Source organism: Meles meles, chromosome 8, assembly GCF_922984935.1.
Source record: "Meles meles chromosome 8, mMelMel3.1 paternal haplotype, whole genome shotgun sequence".
NCBI classification, from domain to species: Eukaryota; Metazoa; Chordata; class Mammalia; order Carnivora; family Mustelidae; genus Meles; species Meles meles.
This window is the reverse complement of record NC_060073.1, coordinates 86,637,636-86,655,809: the sequence shown is the minus strand read 5'-3', so window position 1 is coordinate 86,655,809 and position 18,174 is coordinate 86,637,636. Positions and strand designations below refer to the sequence as shown.

Here is an 18,174-nt window from a genome sequence, read left to right as displayed (position 1 = left end):
TTTCTTTTTAATTTGTACACCTTTTATTTCCTGTTTTGCCTTAATGCATTAGCTAGAATTTCTAATATTACATTAACCAGGAGTGATGAGAGTAGACATCCTTGCCTTTTGTCTGATCTTGAGTGGGGGGAGAACATTACCATTTAGTCTCACCAGTAAGATGTTAGCTGTAGGTTCTTTATCAATCCTCTTTATCAATTAGAGGATATTTCCTTCTGTTTCTACTTTGCTGAGAGTACCTGATTGGGCGTTGGATATTTTCAGATGCTTTTCTTTATTAAATGATATGGTTATGTGCTTTTTCCTTTATACTGTTGATGCGCTACATTACATTGATCAATTTTTAAAATAGTTGAACTAGTCTTGAATTCCTAGAACAAACCCTACTTGGATATGGTATACAAACTTCTTCGTATATAATGCTGGATTTGGTTTGCTACCTAACAGTAGAAAGTAAGAAAAAAGAGACTGTTCGCTTAGCACAGTGGTTTTCAAACCTGGCTGGTCAGAATCAACTGGCAATCTTAAAAATACACATTTCCATAGAATTTTCTTCACATCAAAAAAAAAAAAAAAATACACATTTCCAAGCCTTGACACCACACTAATTGAGTTTGGAGTGTTATGTAGGAATCTGCATTTTAAACAAGCTGTCCAGATGATGCTCATGGAGCCAAGTTCATCCAGCCATCTGTTTGTAAGTTGAAATAGCATATGGAGATTATTGTTTCACATTCAAAACCAGAAATTTTGAGGATACCAGGTTTCTCCTGTTGTTGTTTATGTGACAAGGATGAACTTGGTGCATCTTACTATTTGAGGATAGTGAAATGAATTTGACTGCAGTCCCTCCTACCTGGAAGTACATACACTGTTTAGTAGGTGAAATAAATATGCAAACACAGTTGTAATATATTGTGATAAACACTGTGATAGACATAAATGCTGTAGGTGATCTGAGAATGGACTACTTAATTGGACCAATTCATTACCAGGAGGTTTTAAGGAAGTCTTTAAAAGTTAATATATTTGAACTGAGTTTTAAAGAATGGTAAAGATATTGGCCACACAAAAGAAATGGCATGTGCAAATATAGTTTGTTTAAATCATGCAGATTTTCAGAGCTAATTCAGTGATTCATGAGTTGCATACAACACCTGGTGCTCCTTACTTCTAAGTGCCCTCCTTAATGCCTGTCACCCCGTTACTCCATCCCCCATTCCCGTCCCCTCCAGCAGCCCTGTTTGTTTCCTAGAGTTGAGTCTGTCATGGTTTGCCTCCCTCTCTGTTTTCTTTCTTTTTTTTTTCCCTCTGTTTTCATCTTTATTTTTCCTTCCCTTCCCTCTGTTCATCTGTTTTGTTTCTTAAATTCTACATATGACTGAAATCATTTGGTATTTGTCTTTCTCTGACCAACTTATTTCACTTAGCATTGTACCTTCTAGTTCCATCCATGTTGTTATATGTTAATTTGAATGTAGATAAAAAATTCAAGCAAGCAGAGAAATTAGGGGATGGTGGGATATAAGGTCAGTGGGGTATCAGTTGCAGCTCAATGATAGAAGACTTTTTTCCTATGCTAAGGAGTTTGGACATTAAAGTTAGTGGGCTTAATTAACATCAAATATTTTAAGTAGGGGAACAACCTGATATTCCTGATTTAGGAGGATATTTAGCACTATGGAGTTAAAGACTGAACACACTGGGGGCAGGGAGGCCAAAATCCTGTAGCAAGTAGTAGGGATAATTGCAAGGGAATGACAGGAGGGTGGAGACGAAGAGGTGGATTGGAGGCATTTCAGAGGTCCAGTGTGACTTGGTACTTGGATATACTCTAGGAGATTTATATTGCCTCTTGGTGGGTGGGGGTCTTTTTATTCCACTTACGGAGTAAGCAAGAAAACAGATTTAGGGGACATGGCTTCAATTAATTCTCATTTTTCTTCAGTCCACCAGTCCTAGTCATGCTGTGGTAGCCAATGTTCAGCATGTCTTACATCTAATGAAGCAACACAGTAAAGCCCTGTGCAACGATCGAGTGGTCAACAATGTTCCTTTGACAAAGCAAGGTTCTTCACGAAGTGGTAATAAAAGTAAGAAGTTGTCAGTAACGCCTTCCTCCTCCAACAGCATTAATGAAGAGTTGTCAGAAGTCTTACAGACTTTACAGGATGAATTTGGGCAAATGAGCTTGTGAGTTTTAGTTGTTTTTTTTTTGTTTTTTGGTTTTTTGTTGTTTTTTTTTTTTAAGTTATATTGAGTTCTGGGGTGCCTGGTGGCTCAGTCAGTTAAGCGTCTGCCTTTGGCTCAGGTCGTGATCCCAGGGATCCTGGGATTGAGCCCCGCATTGGGCTCCCTGCTTAGCAGGGAGTCTGGTTCTCCCTTTCCCTCTGCTCCTCCCTGCTGCTTGTGCTCTCTCCCTCTCAAATAAATAAAAAAAATTTTTTTTTAAATTACAGTTCTAAAACTTCATTTTAACTTCTTGGTGACATCATTAATTGTATTGTTAATTTGTCCAGCAAATATCTGAGCATAGTCCTTGAACCAATCACTAAGACCTTAACAAATATAAATGTTCTGGGGGAAATCTCTCCCTTTTTAATACTGTTAAATGTTTTCATGACCAAGGTTTACATTTAAGTTTTATTTTCTTATCAGGAGCTTGATACACATGGAGTTTAGTTCAACTTAAATGTTAGGTTAGGGTGTATTTGAAGAACAAGATCCTGTCTTGGCTTTTCTTTTCAATATACATGTATATGTATACTGTTCTGGGGGAGGAAGGAATATAAATTAGGTCTTTGAAATTAAGAACTCCTTTTGTGCATTTGCCTCCAGTGCCTTTCTTGAGTCTTTAAACCGTCTTGTTGCTCTCTTTAAGAAATTGAGTCATTTTTTATTGCACAGACCAGTGGTCCTATGGTGAGTGGGTTGTGGTGGACCTAACCATGAAACCAGAAATTTAACCAAGCCTTGCTTTTATTTTTTATATAGTGACCACCAGCAGCTTGCGAAACTTATCCAAGAATCCCCAACTGTTGAACTGAAGGACAACTTAGAGTGTGAACTGGAGGCATTGGTGGGGAGGATGGAGGCCAAAGCCAACCAAATAACTAAAGTTCGAAAATACCAAGCCCAGGTAGCTCCAACTCAGTTTCCCTTTCCCTGTTTCTAATGATTAATAAGAACAAAGCAGAACCAAAAGCCCTTTTCCTCAAATACATTAATTGATGACACTGAAATGTATGACAGATAGGGAGCTACAGGGAGCATTTCTCTAATGTAGACACTAATTCAGTCCTTTCGTACTAAGGATTGGTACTCAGTGGGCTAGGAAGGAAGACATTGTCTTGTAATCTGTGAGAGTTGATTTCATCATCTAAGATACATGTTTCAAATACTGAATATATTTAATCTTACCTTTATATGAACAAACTTAAACTTCCCTGATGAATTTAAATGGTTCTAAATGTATCTAAGTCTTCTGAAAGCACTTGGAAATTCTTGATTCCCAAAGGAGTAATATGTGAAAAAAAATATTGTTCTATTTCTGTTGCTAATTAAATTAATAGAAGAGCCATGTATTTAGTATCTACTAAGTGCAGTGGGAGGGCACACTCCAGGGTTTCGTCTGGAGAGAAACGTAGTGATTCATGGCTTTTGGCGATTTTAGGCGATTGCTGTGACTGCTGAGAGCGGGCTGGAGACCAGCTGGGCAGGGGGAAGTTCTTCTCTGTCAGAGGTCATCACTACTGCAGTGTGGGAGAAGCAGACAGATTGGAAGTGTGCTTTGGAAGTAGAAAGATCAGGGCAGCTTGCTGCTGAATATCATTTGAGGGAGAGGGCAGTCATACCACTGATGGAAATGGAGAAAGATCGGAAGCAGAATAGGCTTGGCTGACATTTACTGATTGGTGACTGTGTAAGGGGCATGATGCTAAGTGCTTTTAAATATGTCCTCTTTGATTTTCATGGAACACCTATGAAATGGGTGTATTGTCTTATTCTATAGATAAGGAAACTGGGCTCTTTCCTGGGAGGTAGGCATATCCTAAAGTGAAAGTAAGTAACTTCTATGCAAGGACATACTAGCCTACTGGTAAATGGCAGAGCTGGCATGCAGATGTGGGACTTTTCAGCTCCAAAACCTGAGATTTTAAGTATTTTTGTAAAGTTCATGTTTAAAAAAGAATAAATATAAGCAAATGATTGCTATAGGAGTAATGGTCTAATTTGTTTTTTGTACATTCGATTTAACTTTATTCTTGCTAATGGAACATCAGCTTGGCAGCAGCTTGAAGTACAAATAAAGCTCTCTAAAAATAAATTCTCTGGTTTAAATTATTCTAAAATAGTGAAATAATTAAAAATCTCTTATATTAACACAGTACCGTTACATCTCTTTGCCCATCTAGAATGTTTCATTGCTCTTCAAACTAGTTTCTAGAACCACTCTTCTCTTCTTCACCTTTAGTATCTATCCTATCCTTCACTTACCATGTCAGATTTTTCGTCTTCTCCGTGACACCTCCCCCCAGCCCCTCTTGTTTCTCACTCTATTCTGCACTTGGGCAACACTGCTTACCTTCTGAAACAGCCCCAGTGTTGATGTTTACTCTTGTTCGCTTGTTTGTATGTCCCTTTATATTTTGACACATGGTGTTCAGTGACTGGTATAATAATACCTGTTTGAAGGCTTTAAAACAGTAAACCCAGAATATATTATCTGCATTTTAGTTTGTATGAGAGTTAAAAATACCAGTTGTCAGAAGAGAATGTTTTCATTGAATGCTCCTTTTTCCCTGCCTTGGTTATTGGCTATAGCTGGAGAAACAGAAGGTGGAGAAGCAGAAGAGGGACTTGCGAACCACCAGAAAGACTCTTGATGAAGAAGGAAACAGCAGCAGTCGTTCTTCTGGAATCACAGGGACCACAAGCAAGAAGGACGTTGTCAAACCGAGACCTGGTGAAAAAAGCAGGAAAAATCTTCAGTTATTGAAGGACATGCAAACCATACAGAGTTCATTACAAAGCAATAGTTTATGTTGGGATTACTAACTGGTACCAGGTTATAAATTTTATTCAGATAATCTGTACCTCATCAATCAGATTTTGACAATTTACTCTCCAGGTCTCCTACTCTCTTACATTGGAATTAATGAATAGCAGGTGTTAAGGGGCCCAAGCTTCATTACACAGGCTTCTTGTGTTACGCATCATGACTAAATGTTAAACCACCTAAGTGGAAACCAGGGGAGTTTTAAAGTCCAGGAAGCCACACACTCTGCTTCTTTGTGATGAATTTGCTGTACTGAAATACTGCACTTTGTAAACAAATTACTGGTTGTTTACTTGGGAGTATGATTTTTTTTTTAACAGTTCCTTACATATCTAAGTAAAATTAGGTTTAAATTATCAAAATGTGAGGCTGTCCTGTAGGCAGTGTTTGCTTAAAAAATCTTTCTAAATCTTCCCCTGACACAAATCACCCCTTTCTCCTTTCCAATACAACCATTAAATATACTTTGTTTCGACTATTGGTGGAGCTTTTCTATATTTAAGTATTTATACATATTTAAGAGGATTGCTTTGTTTTGTTTTTTGACATTCCAGACATTGATCAGTATTAAATACACTTGTATTGATGTTATCCACCATTAAAAAATTTTTAAAGACCCAGCATTCATTTTAAGTCCACTCACTGCAAAAATTTTAAAAGCATTTTTTGAAATATAAGCAAAGTACTAATGAAGTAAATGCGCTTTTAGAATGGAGAAGAGGAAATGTTGTAAAGCATATACGTTTGTTGTTTTTAAATAATACCTGTTTGTAATCATGCTATTGAGTTCGAGGCATTGTGTTTCTCAATCTTGAAACGTAGAGAAGAGCCCCTTGGACATGTTACCGGTGTGCAGTATGAGTGCATTAGCTGTACACGTGTAACTCATTATGTTAATAATGTGAATCAGTTCTGCATAGATCAAGACGTGAACTTTTTATAAATTTGCCACTGAAGTCAATAAAGTAACTTTTTTAAGGAAACACTGAAATTTTCCTTAACAGCCTGTTAATAAAGGCTTTATTTATTGTAATCTCTCTTAAAAATGCATTTCTAAATAGGACATTAACATTTTGAGAAACAAGAAGAATATATAATTACATAATTTGCCTTTCTCGTGCTTACACAGAAGCTAAACCCAACAAGACTGAACTGTCTCATGGCATGTGATACTCTGAAGACTACTAAAGGACACATTAACCACATGTTAGATTTTTTTTATGCCTCCCCTGGGATCCAGATGGAAGTTCCGGGATTTTATCTGGGTATAATCAGCATGAAATGTAGTGCCTACCTGGGCACTAAGCTTGTTAGGCCTCTTACTTGAATTAATTTTTTTACAGAGTTCTTGATTTAGGTTCCTTGAATTTGGATCTGTTTGTGAATGTTCTGAAATTGTATGTAAACTTTTGCTTGCGTGCGCAGTTTTGTATCCTCTTGACGTCACAATAGTGAAGACCCAAAGAATCACTGCTCTGGTGACATGGAAAATATTTTCTTGTGTCTCGACCACCATTTCAACTATTAAACTTTTGCTATCGCTGTGTTTGAATTTCAGGTCATTAAACTATGTGACATTTGGCATGGTAATGGCTCTAAGTCCTAATTAGGAGAAGTTTAATGGTACTAAAACCTGCCCCATCCGTCAGACAGGAGTCAGACTCTCATCTTCGGCTTTTAATACCATCAGCTGAGAGTGGAAAAAAAGGATACCAAAACTGCCTCATTCTCGTCATCTGAGAGTTTACAACGGAGGGGTTTGCTGTTAGCCACCTAGTTTGTTGCGAGAGCACTGGTGCAGTGCACTTCTTACACAAGTGTCTTCTGTGTGCGAGATGCCGAAATGGATACCAGGCTAAGAAGGGTATGCTTGCAAGGTAGATGGTAGACATCTGAATTATTTCAGCACTTGTATGGTGAATGTGATGGTGACAGCATGAGCGCAGTGCAGCGAGGGCACAGAGGAGGGGGTTAACATCCTGGAGGAGGAAGTGATGCCTGGACTCTGGAGAACTGGAATTAGCCAGAAAAGCAAAGCGTTCAGGTCAACGGGACAAAATAAAAAGGGAAAAGGCCAGATTCTTTTTGATACGATAATCTGTTTTGTGTGTATTGAGTTTGAGAAGTTCTTTATAGATCCTGGATATCAACCTTTTGTCTGTACTGTCATTTGCAAATATCTTCTCCCATTCCGTGAGTTGCCTTTTTGTTTTGTTGACTGTTTCCTTTGCTGTGCAGAAGCTTTTGATCTTGATGAAGTCCCAAAAGTTCATTTTCGCTTTTGTTTCCTTGGCCTTTGGAGACATATCTTGAAAGAAGTTGCTGTGGCTGATATCGAAGAGGTTACTGCCTATGTTCTCCTCTAGGATTCTGATAGATTCCTGTCTCACATTGAGGTCTTTTATCCATTTCGAGTTTATCTTTGTGTACGGTGTAAGAGAATGGTCGAGTTTCATTCTTCTACAGATCGCTGTCCAGTTTTCCAGCACCATTTATTGAAGAGACTGTCTTTTTTCCATTGAATATTTTTTCCTGTTTTGTCAAAGATTATTTCACCATAGAGTTGAGGGTCCATATCTGGGCTCTCCACTCTGTTCCACTGGTCTATGTGTCTGTTTTTCTGCCAGTACCATGCTGTCTTGGTGATCACAGCTTTGTAGTAAAGCTTGAAATGGGGTAACGTGATGCCGCCAGTTTTGTTTTTGTTTTTCAACATTTCCTTAGCAATTCGGGGTCACTTCTGATTCCATATAAATTTTAGGATTATTTCCTCCAGATCATATCAAAAAAATGGGCAGAAGATATGAACAGACACTTCTCCAACAAAGACATACAAATGGCTATCAGACACATGAAAAAATGTTCATCATCACTAGCCATCAGGGAGATTCAAATTAAAACCACATTGAGATACTACCTGACACCAGTTAGAATGGCCAAAATTAGCAAGACAGGAAACAACGTGTGTTGGAGAGGATGTGGAGAAAGGGGAACCCTCTTACACTGTTGGTGGGAATGCAAGTTAGTGCAGCCACTTTGGAGAACAGTGTGGAGATTCCTGAAGAAATTAAGAACAGAGCTTCCCTATGACCCTGCAATTGCACTGCTGGGTATTTACCCCAAAGATACAGATGTAGTGAAAAGAAGGGCCATCTGTACCCCAATGTTTATTGCAGCAATGGCTACGGTCGCCAAACTGTGGAAAGAACCAAGATGCCCTTCAACAGATGAATGGATAAGGAAGATGTGGTCCATATACACAATGGAGTATTATGCCTCCATCAGAAAGGATGAATACCCAACTTTTGTAGCAACATGGACAGGACTGGAAGAGATGATGCTGAGCGAAATAAGTCAAGCAGAGAGAGTCAAGTATCATATGGTCTCACTTATTTGTGGAGCATAACAAAGAACACAGTGGACATGGGGAGATGGAGAGGAGAGGGAGTTGAGGGAAACTGGAAGGGGAGATGAACCATGAGAGACTATGGACTCTGAAAAACAACCAGAGGGTTTTGAAGGGGCGGGGGGAGGGGAGGTGGGAGGTTGAGGAACCAGGTGGTGGGTAATAGGGAGGGCACGTACTGCATGGAGCACTGGGTGTGATGCCAAAACAATGAACACTGTTATGCTGTAAATAAATAAATAAAATAAAAGGCCAGATTCTGCAGTTGACGTGGGAGAGTTGTGACTAGCTGAGTGGTACTGGTACCTAAGAGTCGAGATATGCAAGTGAGACTAGAAGGGTAAGCCAACAAGTTACAGGAGGCTAAAGAGCTTTGACATAACTACACGGGTCTCTGTTTTGTATCCCAGATCATAAAGGAAAAAGTGCACCTGCACAACCACTAGTCATAGATATAAAGTTATAAAACAGCTCTCAAATATGAAAGTTACAAAACTTCTGAATTTGATGTAGTCCCACTTGTTAATTCTTCCTTTTCTTATTTGTGCTTTTGGCATTAATGTCCAAAAAATGATTGAGGAGACCAACATCAGGGAGCTTCCTCCTATGTTTCCTTTAGGAATTTTACAGCATCTGGTCTTCTGTTTAAGTTTTTGATATATTTTGAGTTAATTCTTGTGAGTGGTGTGAGGTAGGGGTCCGCTTCCATTATTCTCTGCATGTATTTCTCCATTTTTCCCAGCACCACTTGTTGAAGACTGTCCTCTCCCCAGTAGGTGTTCTTCGCTCCCTTGTCGAGTATTAGTTGACCACATATGCCAGGATTTCATTCTGGCCTCTCTCCTGTTCTATTTTTGTGCCAGTACCATACTGTTTTTATTACTGTGGCTTTACTAGTGTACATGAGTACACTAGTACTCTTGAACAACATGAGTTTGAACTGTGTAGGACCACTTACACATGCATTTTTTACAGTATTGCAAATGTATTTTCCTTATGATCTCAACACTTTCTTTCTAGCTTACTTTAAAAATACAGTATATAATACATATATAAAATGTGGGTTTTTGGTTTTGTTTTGTTTTTTTTTTTAAGATTTTATTTATTAGAGAAAGAGCACAAGCAGGGTAAGCAGCAGAGAGGGAGAAGCAGTCTTCCCGCTGAGCACGTCAGGGAGCCTGATGTGGAATTCGATCCCAGGACTCTGGGATCATGACCTGAGCAGAATGCAGATGTTTAACTGACTGAGCCACCCAGGTGCCCCCAAAATACGTGTTTTTTTTAACTCTTGCCGGTAAGGCTTCCGGTCAGCAGTAGGCTATTAGTAGCTAAGTATTGGGGGAGTCAAAGTTATACTAGGATTTTAAACTGTATGAAGAGTCTGTACCCATGTTGTTCAAGTGTACCTCTGGTGGTGGTCTTTTTTTCTTGGGATTGCTTTGGATATTTGGAGCCATTTGTGTTCCACAAAAAATTTTGGATTGTTCTATTTCTGTGATGAATGGCTTTGATATTTTGATAGGTATTGTGTTACATAATTTTTTGGCACATAATTGTTCATATTTGCAATGATCCTATGTATTTCTGTAGTATCAGTTGTAGTGTCTCCTCTTTCATTCCTAATTTTGAGTTTTCTTTTTCTTAATCTAGCTAAAAGTTTGTCAGTTTTATCTTTTCAAAGAACCAGCTCTTACAAAAGAAAAAGAACCAGCTCTTTTTTAGTTGACTCTTTTTTCTTGTTTCTCTGGTCTCATTTATTTCTGTTCTGGTCTTTATTAATTTCCTTCCTTCTGCTAACTTTAGGCTTAATCTGTTCTTTCTACTTCTTGAGATACAATGTTAGGTTATTTGAGATCTAATTTCTTAACATCTGTGTTTATTACTATAAACTTCTTTCCCTTTTAATTTCTTCTTTGATCTATTTGTTGTTTAGAAATGTGTTGTTTAGGCTCCACATATTTATAGATTTTTTCATTTCTCCCTTGTTGATTTCTAGTTTCATACCATGGTGGCCAGAAAAGATAGTATGATTTCAATCTAAATTTGCTAAGATTTGTTTAGTGCCCTATCCTATGATCTGTTCTGGAGAATGTTCATGTGCACTTAAGAACAATGTGTATTTTGCTGTTTGATGAATTATTCTGTGTATGACTGATAGGTTTATTTGCTTTAAAGTTTGGTTCAATTCCAGTGTTTATGTTGTTGATTTTCTGTCAGGATAATCTTCCCATTGGTGATAGTGGGGTATTGAAGTCCCCTACTCTGTTACTATCTTTTTCTCCCTTAAGATCTGTTAGTATTTGCTTAAGGTATTTTTGGTGTTCAGGTGTTAGCATACATATTTACAACTGTTATATTTTTGTGATGTATGGACCTTTTTATCATTATATGATCTTTGCCACTTTTACAATTTTTGGCCTGAAGCCTGTGTTGTGTAAGTAGGCAATGCCTACCTTGTTTTGGTTTCCACTAGCTTTGAATGTCATTTTCCATCCTTTCACCCTGAGCCTGTGTATGCCTTTAGAGCTGAAATGAAAATTCTGTAGAGAGCATATAGATGGGCCTTGCGTGTTTTTTTGTTGTTGTTGTTGTTTATTTGTTGTTTGTTTTTATCTATCCAGCCACTAGTGTGCCTTTTGGTAAACCCAGTCCATTTTACATGTAGGGTCATTATTGGTATGTGAGGAATTACTACAGCCATTTTATCTTTTGCCTTCTAGTTACTTATCTCTCTGTTGTTTCTTTTTCCTTCTGTTTCTGTCTACCTTTGTATGCTGGTGTTTGTCCTTGGTGATTTGCTCAGTCTTCTTTTTTTGTTTTGGGTCTTTGCTCTAGATTTTTGCTTTATGGTTACCAGAAGGTTTAGTAAATAAAACATCTCATAGAGGAAAATAAAAAAGTCATTTTTTGCTGATAAAAGCTTATCTTCATTTACTTAAATTTCATTCTTTTATACTTTAGAAGTCACAAAGGATCTCATTATGTCATGAATTGTTACGATTTAATAGCTGTCATTTTTAATGCTCTTTAACCTTTATGCTGCAATTATTTTATATTCTCAAGAGTTATAGTTTTCTGTTGATCACTTTAATAAAAATGTTGTGTATTGAGATCTTTTCACCTGGAAGATCTACTTCAGCATTTCTTCTAAGGCAGTGTTAGGGGTGGTAAACTCTCACATTTTATTGGTTTGGGAAATCCTTTATTTCTCTTTCATATCAAGAATAACTTTGCCACTTAGAGTATTTTTGCCTGGCAGTTTTTATCTTTCAGTTCTTTTAATAGGTCATTCCATTCTCTCCTGGCCTGTAGAAATTGTGCTGAGAAATCTGATAGCCTATTGGGGGGGGGGGGTGTTCCCTTATAGGTTTTTTCCCCCGGCTTATGACAGTTTCATTATAGTGTGTCTTGGAGAAGGTGTATTAGCTTTGTATTCTTGTATATCCAGTTCCTTCCCCCAGGTTAGAAAGTTCTCAACCATTTTTTCTTTCTATAAACCCTCTGCCTCCTTCTCTTTCTGATATACCCATTAATCTTATGTTAGCTTCTCTGTTGGAGTCTGACAATTGTTATAGGTTGTATTCACTTAAGTATCTTAGTTCTCTCTCCTCTTCCTGCTGAATCATTTCTCCGAATCATTTCTAAACCCTTATCTTCCAGCTTGCTTATTCTCTCTTCCATCTAATCTGCTCCATTTCCAATGCTTTCTAATACTCAACTTTAGATTTTCATTTTAATTCTTTTTTAGAATTTCAATTTCTTTTGCAAAGTACTTCTTAATGTTCATTAATCTTATTCCTAAGTTCATTAAATTGCCTTTCTGAGTTTTCTTGGAGCTTGTTGAATTTTGTCCTGTTACTTTGAATTCCAAGTTAGATTGCAGTATTCCATGTCTTTGGGTACAGTTACTGGAGAACTGTCATTGTCTTTTTGTGATCCTGTATTACCATGATTTTTCATGGTATTCAATGAAATGGGACTCTGCCGCCACATTTAAAGTAGCAAACACCTTTCTTATTTACCTAAGGCTTTGTTTGATTTTTAATAATTCATCAAGTTGGCAGTTGGAAGCCTTTCTTTTGTTTCCCAGAAGGTGGTGCTATAGCACAAGCTTTTGGGTTTTCTTACTGGTGGTGACTCCCTGCTATAAAGTTTGATGTGTGCGTATAAAAAGGTGGTAAAAAGAAAAACACCCTGGGGGCACCTGTGTAGCTTATAGGGTTGGGTGTCTTCTGGTTTCAGCTCAAGTGATGACCTCAGGGTCTTGAGATCCAGCCCCACCTCGGCTGGGGGGGGGGGGGGGTCGGGCAGTGCAGAGTCCTTGAAACTCCCTCTCCCTCTGCTCCTCCCCACCATGCATGCACACCCATCAGCTCTCTCAAATAAAACCTTTGGTTTTGTTTTTTAAAGACTGGACACAGAATGGGGGAAGGTGTGTGCTTAGCACTTGGGGCTTTAGGTGTGCCCATGGCCTGGCAGGGTAATCCTTGAGTGGGGGATTCCCAAAGGCACATGGATGGACCTCTTGCTGGAATCCCAGAGCTTATGGCAGGAAACATGTCCCTTCAGCTCTCTTTGACTTGTTTTTTCTTTCCCTCTACCCAGTCAAGGAAGTCTCCCCTCAGAAATCTAGGTGTTCCTGAAAAGCAATAGAACCCTCCAACTGCGGCCCATTGCCACTGAGCACTTCCAGGTACCCGGTTCTCATTCTACCACCTCCACTAAGGAGGTCGCCACGGTCACTGCCACTGTAACTCCCCTGGCTCCATAACTTCCTTAGACTTGATGTGCAGAGGCGCTTCTATTCAGTCATGGATGTCTACCTGGTTGTAAGTCCAGGGGGAGGAAAGAGGAATGTCTCACAAGGCCATCATGATCCTCACGTTACCCCCAGGGGATTCTCTTAAATGCATTCCACTTTAAAGACTGCAGAGAAGGTAAAAAGGAAACCCCTGGAAAAGTCTTAAAATGCTAAGTGATAGATTTGCATTTCCATTGCTCTGGCCTGTGAATGGAATTTGAAGTGGATGTGTAGGGTACTGAGACAAAGTCTGAAACTCTTGATCTCTTCAGTCATCTGTATTTTTGTGTTGTATCAGACCAAAATGATCAAGGCTTAAATGAGGAAAATTATAGAATGGACATCAATGGGCTTGTAAAATTTCTGGAAGAGAAAACTTAGCTTCAGTTGATGGGCTAACCGCTCAAAAATAACCTGATGACTTTTTTTTTTTAATCATACAAAGACCAAATCCTCCTGGTACTAATTTTGCTAATATTTTCTTATTAATAGGTAGTAGGAGAAATTATAGTTCCTCACCACCAGACCTAACAACAAGGCTGAGGTCACAAGTGAAAGAACACTGCATTGTTTAGTACTGCTTGATTTGGGTATTAGAAGCAAAATGGGTTGAAACAACACTTCAATCTGGAGCAGGTGCTAAGCCACCCTTCTTCAAAAACATTTCTGCAAAAGACATTTAAGGCAACTTAGGATAAGGACAACGTTTTAAAAGTCAGTTGAAATTTCCTTTTAATTAAAGAACCAAGGGACAAGAAGCTCCTTTGTTACAGTACATAACATATGGCTCTTAAGGTATCAGGGAGTCAAATGTTTACACCAGTGCTGAACTGTTACTGGCAGGTGAACAGTGAAGCAGTATCTCCTTTACTGGCGTTGAGATTGTAACATATTTGTACCTGCAGTAAGTTCTTTGGTAGACTTAATCTTTCAGTGGAATTACAGAATTTGCAAAGTAAAGTAGAAAATATCTCATGTAAAATTTGAGCATATTTCCCACCCATAAGCTATTTATACAGACTTCAGGAAAAAAGTCAATCCTAGTAAACTTTTAAAATATTGCCTCAAAACTCAGCCAATTAACTTCTGTGTTCAGACACACACTCACAAAAAAACATAAATGCAGAGGGAATAATGAATTTGTAAATATGTTTCATTATGTTTCTAGTAACTGGGCAAATGGAAACTAATCTAAAGGGTGTGGAATTCTTTGAAGTCCTGGGCGGCTGCTGCTTCCGCCTCTCAATCCCGCACCCGCCCTCAAGCACATCTCTAAGGCATCCATTAGGACAGCTATCTACTACATCTTAAATACATATGCCAGTAACAACAGCAATAATTTTCAACTACTACTAAGCCATAATATCCTCAGATCTTTGCCATATCATATATGAAGAGTATGGGTGCAAAAAGGTGATGAAAGTAAATCACTACTACAGAAAAGAAAAACCCACGATGGGGGAAGGGAGTATCATGTGATTCTGAGCTTTCATGCCGTTGAGGCTCAACATGTGTCATGGCAGGGAACTGCAGTGTCGGTGCGCTGAGATTAAGTGGGATGCTCCTTCCCTCTGTGCAGCCAGTTCTCTTCCAGCAGGAGGTGAGTTTCCGCAGTGTCTGTATTTCGATTTTAAAATCAGAAACTTGCTCCCACCGTGGATCTGGTAATGAAGCATCTAAATATTCTTTGGGTGACTCCGAAGATTAGTGTCATAATCGTGGAATTACATAGGGGGTTATTTCACGTACACCACCTGCACTGCCACAGTTCTAAGCCCCTCCTGGAGAGATTTAAAATAAATAAAGCAACTGCACTTCTTCCAGGGCTGGGTTCTAACTTCAGAAGACCGTATACTCCTAAAGCTGCCACTGTTATGCAGAGTTCATGGCCAAGCCGGCCCCCCTCGGACAATCCCCTCACACAACAGTCTGGACAGGAGTGACACACTGAGCAGGAGAACTGGCCCTCTCGGAGGATGAGGTTGATCGGTTGGAAATCTCTCTCTGTAGTTCCTCTACTTTTTTCTGAAGCTCTGCTCGTTTAGCAAGAAGTTCTTTATATCTGTTGTGAATGGGCTCCTACAAGAGCAAAATACCATAATGTCATTCAATGAGGCAGGCATAAACAAACATAAAGTCCAATCGTGCTGGTATATAGTTCTTTCTCTAAGTGCGGTCATGGGTATTTTCTTGGCTCTGGGGACCAGGCCAACCTTTCCAGCACATCGGTGAGAATTAACTGGACTCTACTGACATCACCGCTCTTCCAGTGACTTTCCCAGGGCCACCGAGTACTTCCACAGGTATACCCTGCGGCTGTTACTTTAAAAACAACTAAGTAACAAGACAATAAGTAAAAGCCAAAACTCACAGACTTCCTGTCGCTTAGCTGAAGCTTTTTAGTCTTTTAAACAGTTCTAAGTAGTATATATTCTATAACATATCTCAGAATGGACCGGAATTGATCGGGCTTTTAATTTTCTTAAAGCTATTTCCTCAAACCTATTAAAATGACCTGCAGAAGTCATCCAATCCCCCATACTCATTTTCCCGAGAAGGGAAGAAAAGTGATTCATCCAGGATCATACAAGCAAAGACAAGGCACGAACACAGTTCATTGATGACCCCATGTAGTGCTTTTTCTACTATACAATTATAAATGTTAACAGGAAAAAAGGAAAGTTTTTAAATATACCTAATTTTTCTAGTTGCTTTAAAGGTGATGAACCTAAATGATAGAACTGCCTGGATGAAACCTCACGCTGTCTGCCGGAGAGCACTCACTCATACCTGCGGTTTCATCCGGGGATTCCACCTGACATAATAGCCCACCCAGAGCTCTAGGTGGCGCATGCTGGCTACCGGGTAAAGGACGTGATTGGAGTAGCTCCCGTAGAGAGGATTAGTGAAGTCTTCCAGCTGGCTATTTATGTAAGACCACAGTGACACAGTCCTCTTAGGAAGATTCTGTAAGAAGGAAACAGGCATTTTCGATTATTGAATATCTCTTAGGAGGGAGAGGACATGGACACTTCAGTGACAGCCCTACTTTCATTCAGATCAGAGAGTACTAGGAAACACTGTAATTCATCAAGTTGGGCGCCTGGGTGGCTCAGTGGGTTAATGCCTCTGCCTTCAACTCAGGTCATGATCTCAGGGTCCTGAGATCGAGCCCCGCATCGGGCTCTCTGCTCAGCAGGGAGCCTGCTTCCCCTCTCTCTCTTTGCCTGCCTATCTGCCTCCTTGTGATTTGTCTGTCAAATAAATTAATTAAAATTTAAAAAAAAATTTTAAACAAGTTCTCGTACTAGCAATTCCACTCAGGTGTATGTACCAAGAGAACAGAAATGTATGCACACAAAAACCTGTACATAGATGTTCAAATGGGCATTACTCATAAGAGCAAAAGGAAGAAACAACCCAAAAGTCCATCAACTGATAAAATGGATAAAATGTCATCCATTTATATAAAGGAATAATATTTCACCATGAAAAGGAATAAAGTAGTGATGCATACTACAAATTTAACCTTAGAAACACACTAAGTGAAAGAAGTCAGACACAAAGGTCTCATCTTGAATGATTCCATTTAAGGACGTATCCAGAAGGGGCAAATCCAGAGTAGTGATGGCCAAGGGACCAGGAGAGGAGACCAGGGAGAAACTGCAAACGGGGACTCGGTTACTTCTCAATGTTCAAAGTCAGCAGTGGTGACAGTTGTACAACTCTAGATAACTGAAAACTACTAAATTATACACTTTTATGGACTGCAAATTACAGCTCAGCAAAAAAGATTTTCTTAAAATCAAGATATAGTTAAATCCTATTCAAGCATCTCAAAAGATGAGGAAAAAAGTATCTTTGGAACTTAGGTGGTTTTAGTTATCTAACATCGGGTAAGATCTTAAAGCACCTCCTCTGTATGGGAATGCTGACTGCAGGCTGGCCACTGAAGAGATGGTTTTTTCAAAATTTCCTGGGGCACCTGCATGGCTCAATCGGTTTAGCGTCTGCCTTCAACTCGGGTCATGATCTCGGGATCCTGGGATGAAGTCCCACGTGGTTCTCCTCTCCTTTCTGCTGCTCCCTACCGCTCATGTGCTTCCTCTCAAATAAATAATCTTTAAAAAAAAACATTTTTAATACCTGCTTTCAAAGAACGTACAGTCTGCTACATGGCAGTTACTATGGTGTTCTGTAGTTTATTTTATTGAACCACGCAATAGTAATATTTTTCCCCCTTTACCAAAGCAGAAATGAATTTGCTCAAGGTTACAAGACAAGGGATAGATCCAAGATTTCATCCCAGGCAGCCTGGCCCCAGAGCAAGCACTCCCTGCCATGATGCTTTATAGAAGAACATGAATAAACTGGTTGGTAACCATGTTTATGAAATGAAAACTAATGCAGAGGGAGACACCCAATCAAGAGGATTTGGAATTTCATACATAGGATACATGTATTTCAAGTCAGAAGTAAAACTTGAAATGTCATCCTTATACGGTTTCTTCTAAATACCAACCACTTACCAGTGTTCTCTCTGGGGAAGCAGAGAAGATTAGTGTCATAATCGTGGAATTACACAGGGGGTTATTTCTTTCTACATAGTATCTCTTCAGTGTTCGGTTGTTTTATGATATTATTTTGCAATTAAAAAAAAACCCTAAAATGGCTCATACGTTCACACCATGTATCTGGGGATCTCTTCATTCGTATGTGTATTTTTCTTGCTAATTAGATGTTTCTGCACCTGCTCTGAAGGATTTCCATCCCGCAAGGACTGGTGCTCCTGAGAGTACACAGACTTCAGTACTCTTTAGCAGACACTACTTTTCAGCTGTAAACGCACCTGCACCTGACAGCTAGCTGGTACCTTCAGCCTCACAACAGAGCTACTTGAAAACCAAT

The 18,174-nt window shown here is 39.1% G+C and overlaps 2 protein-coding genes across 6 annotated transcripts in view; one reads left to right on the top strand and one right to left on the bottom strand.

The window, feature by feature from the left end:
* The window catches only part of CEP57 (centrosomal protein 57), a 36,937-nt gene extending 30,332 nt beyond the window's left edge, over nucleotides 1-6,605 (top strand). For both annotated transcript variants that reach the window (XM_046014975.1, XM_046014974.1), the window contains exons 9-11: nucleotides 1,949-2,193; nucleotides 2,995-3,139; nucleotides 4,825-6,605. In XM_046014975.1, the coding sequence (XP_045870931.1) occupies nucleotides 1,949-2,193; nucleotides 2,995-3,139; nucleotides 4,825-5,058 (624 nt within the window). In that variant the 3' untranslated portion in view covers nucleotides 5,059-6,605. The remainder of the gene's footprint in view (nucleotides 1-1,948; nucleotides 2,194-2,994; nucleotides 3,140-4,824) is intronic.
* An 8,518-nt stretch (nucleotides 6,606-15,123) lies between these two features.
* MTMR2 (myotubularin related protein 2) overlaps nucleotides 15,124-18,174 on the bottom strand; it is a 128,629-nt gene continuing 125,578 nt past the window's right edge. For all 4 annotated transcript variants that reach the window (XM_046014971.1, XM_046014972.1, XM_046014969.1 and 1 more), the window contains 2 exons: nucleotides 16,057-16,233; nucleotides 15,124-15,345 (listed from right to left, as the gene is read on the bottom strand). In XM_046014971.1, the coding sequence (XP_045870927.1) occupies nucleotides 15,184-15,345; nucleotides 16,057-16,233 (339 nt within the window). In that variant the 3' untranslated portion in view covers nucleotides 15,124-15,183. The remainder of the gene's footprint in view (nucleotides 15,346-16,056; nucleotides 16,234-18,174) is intronic.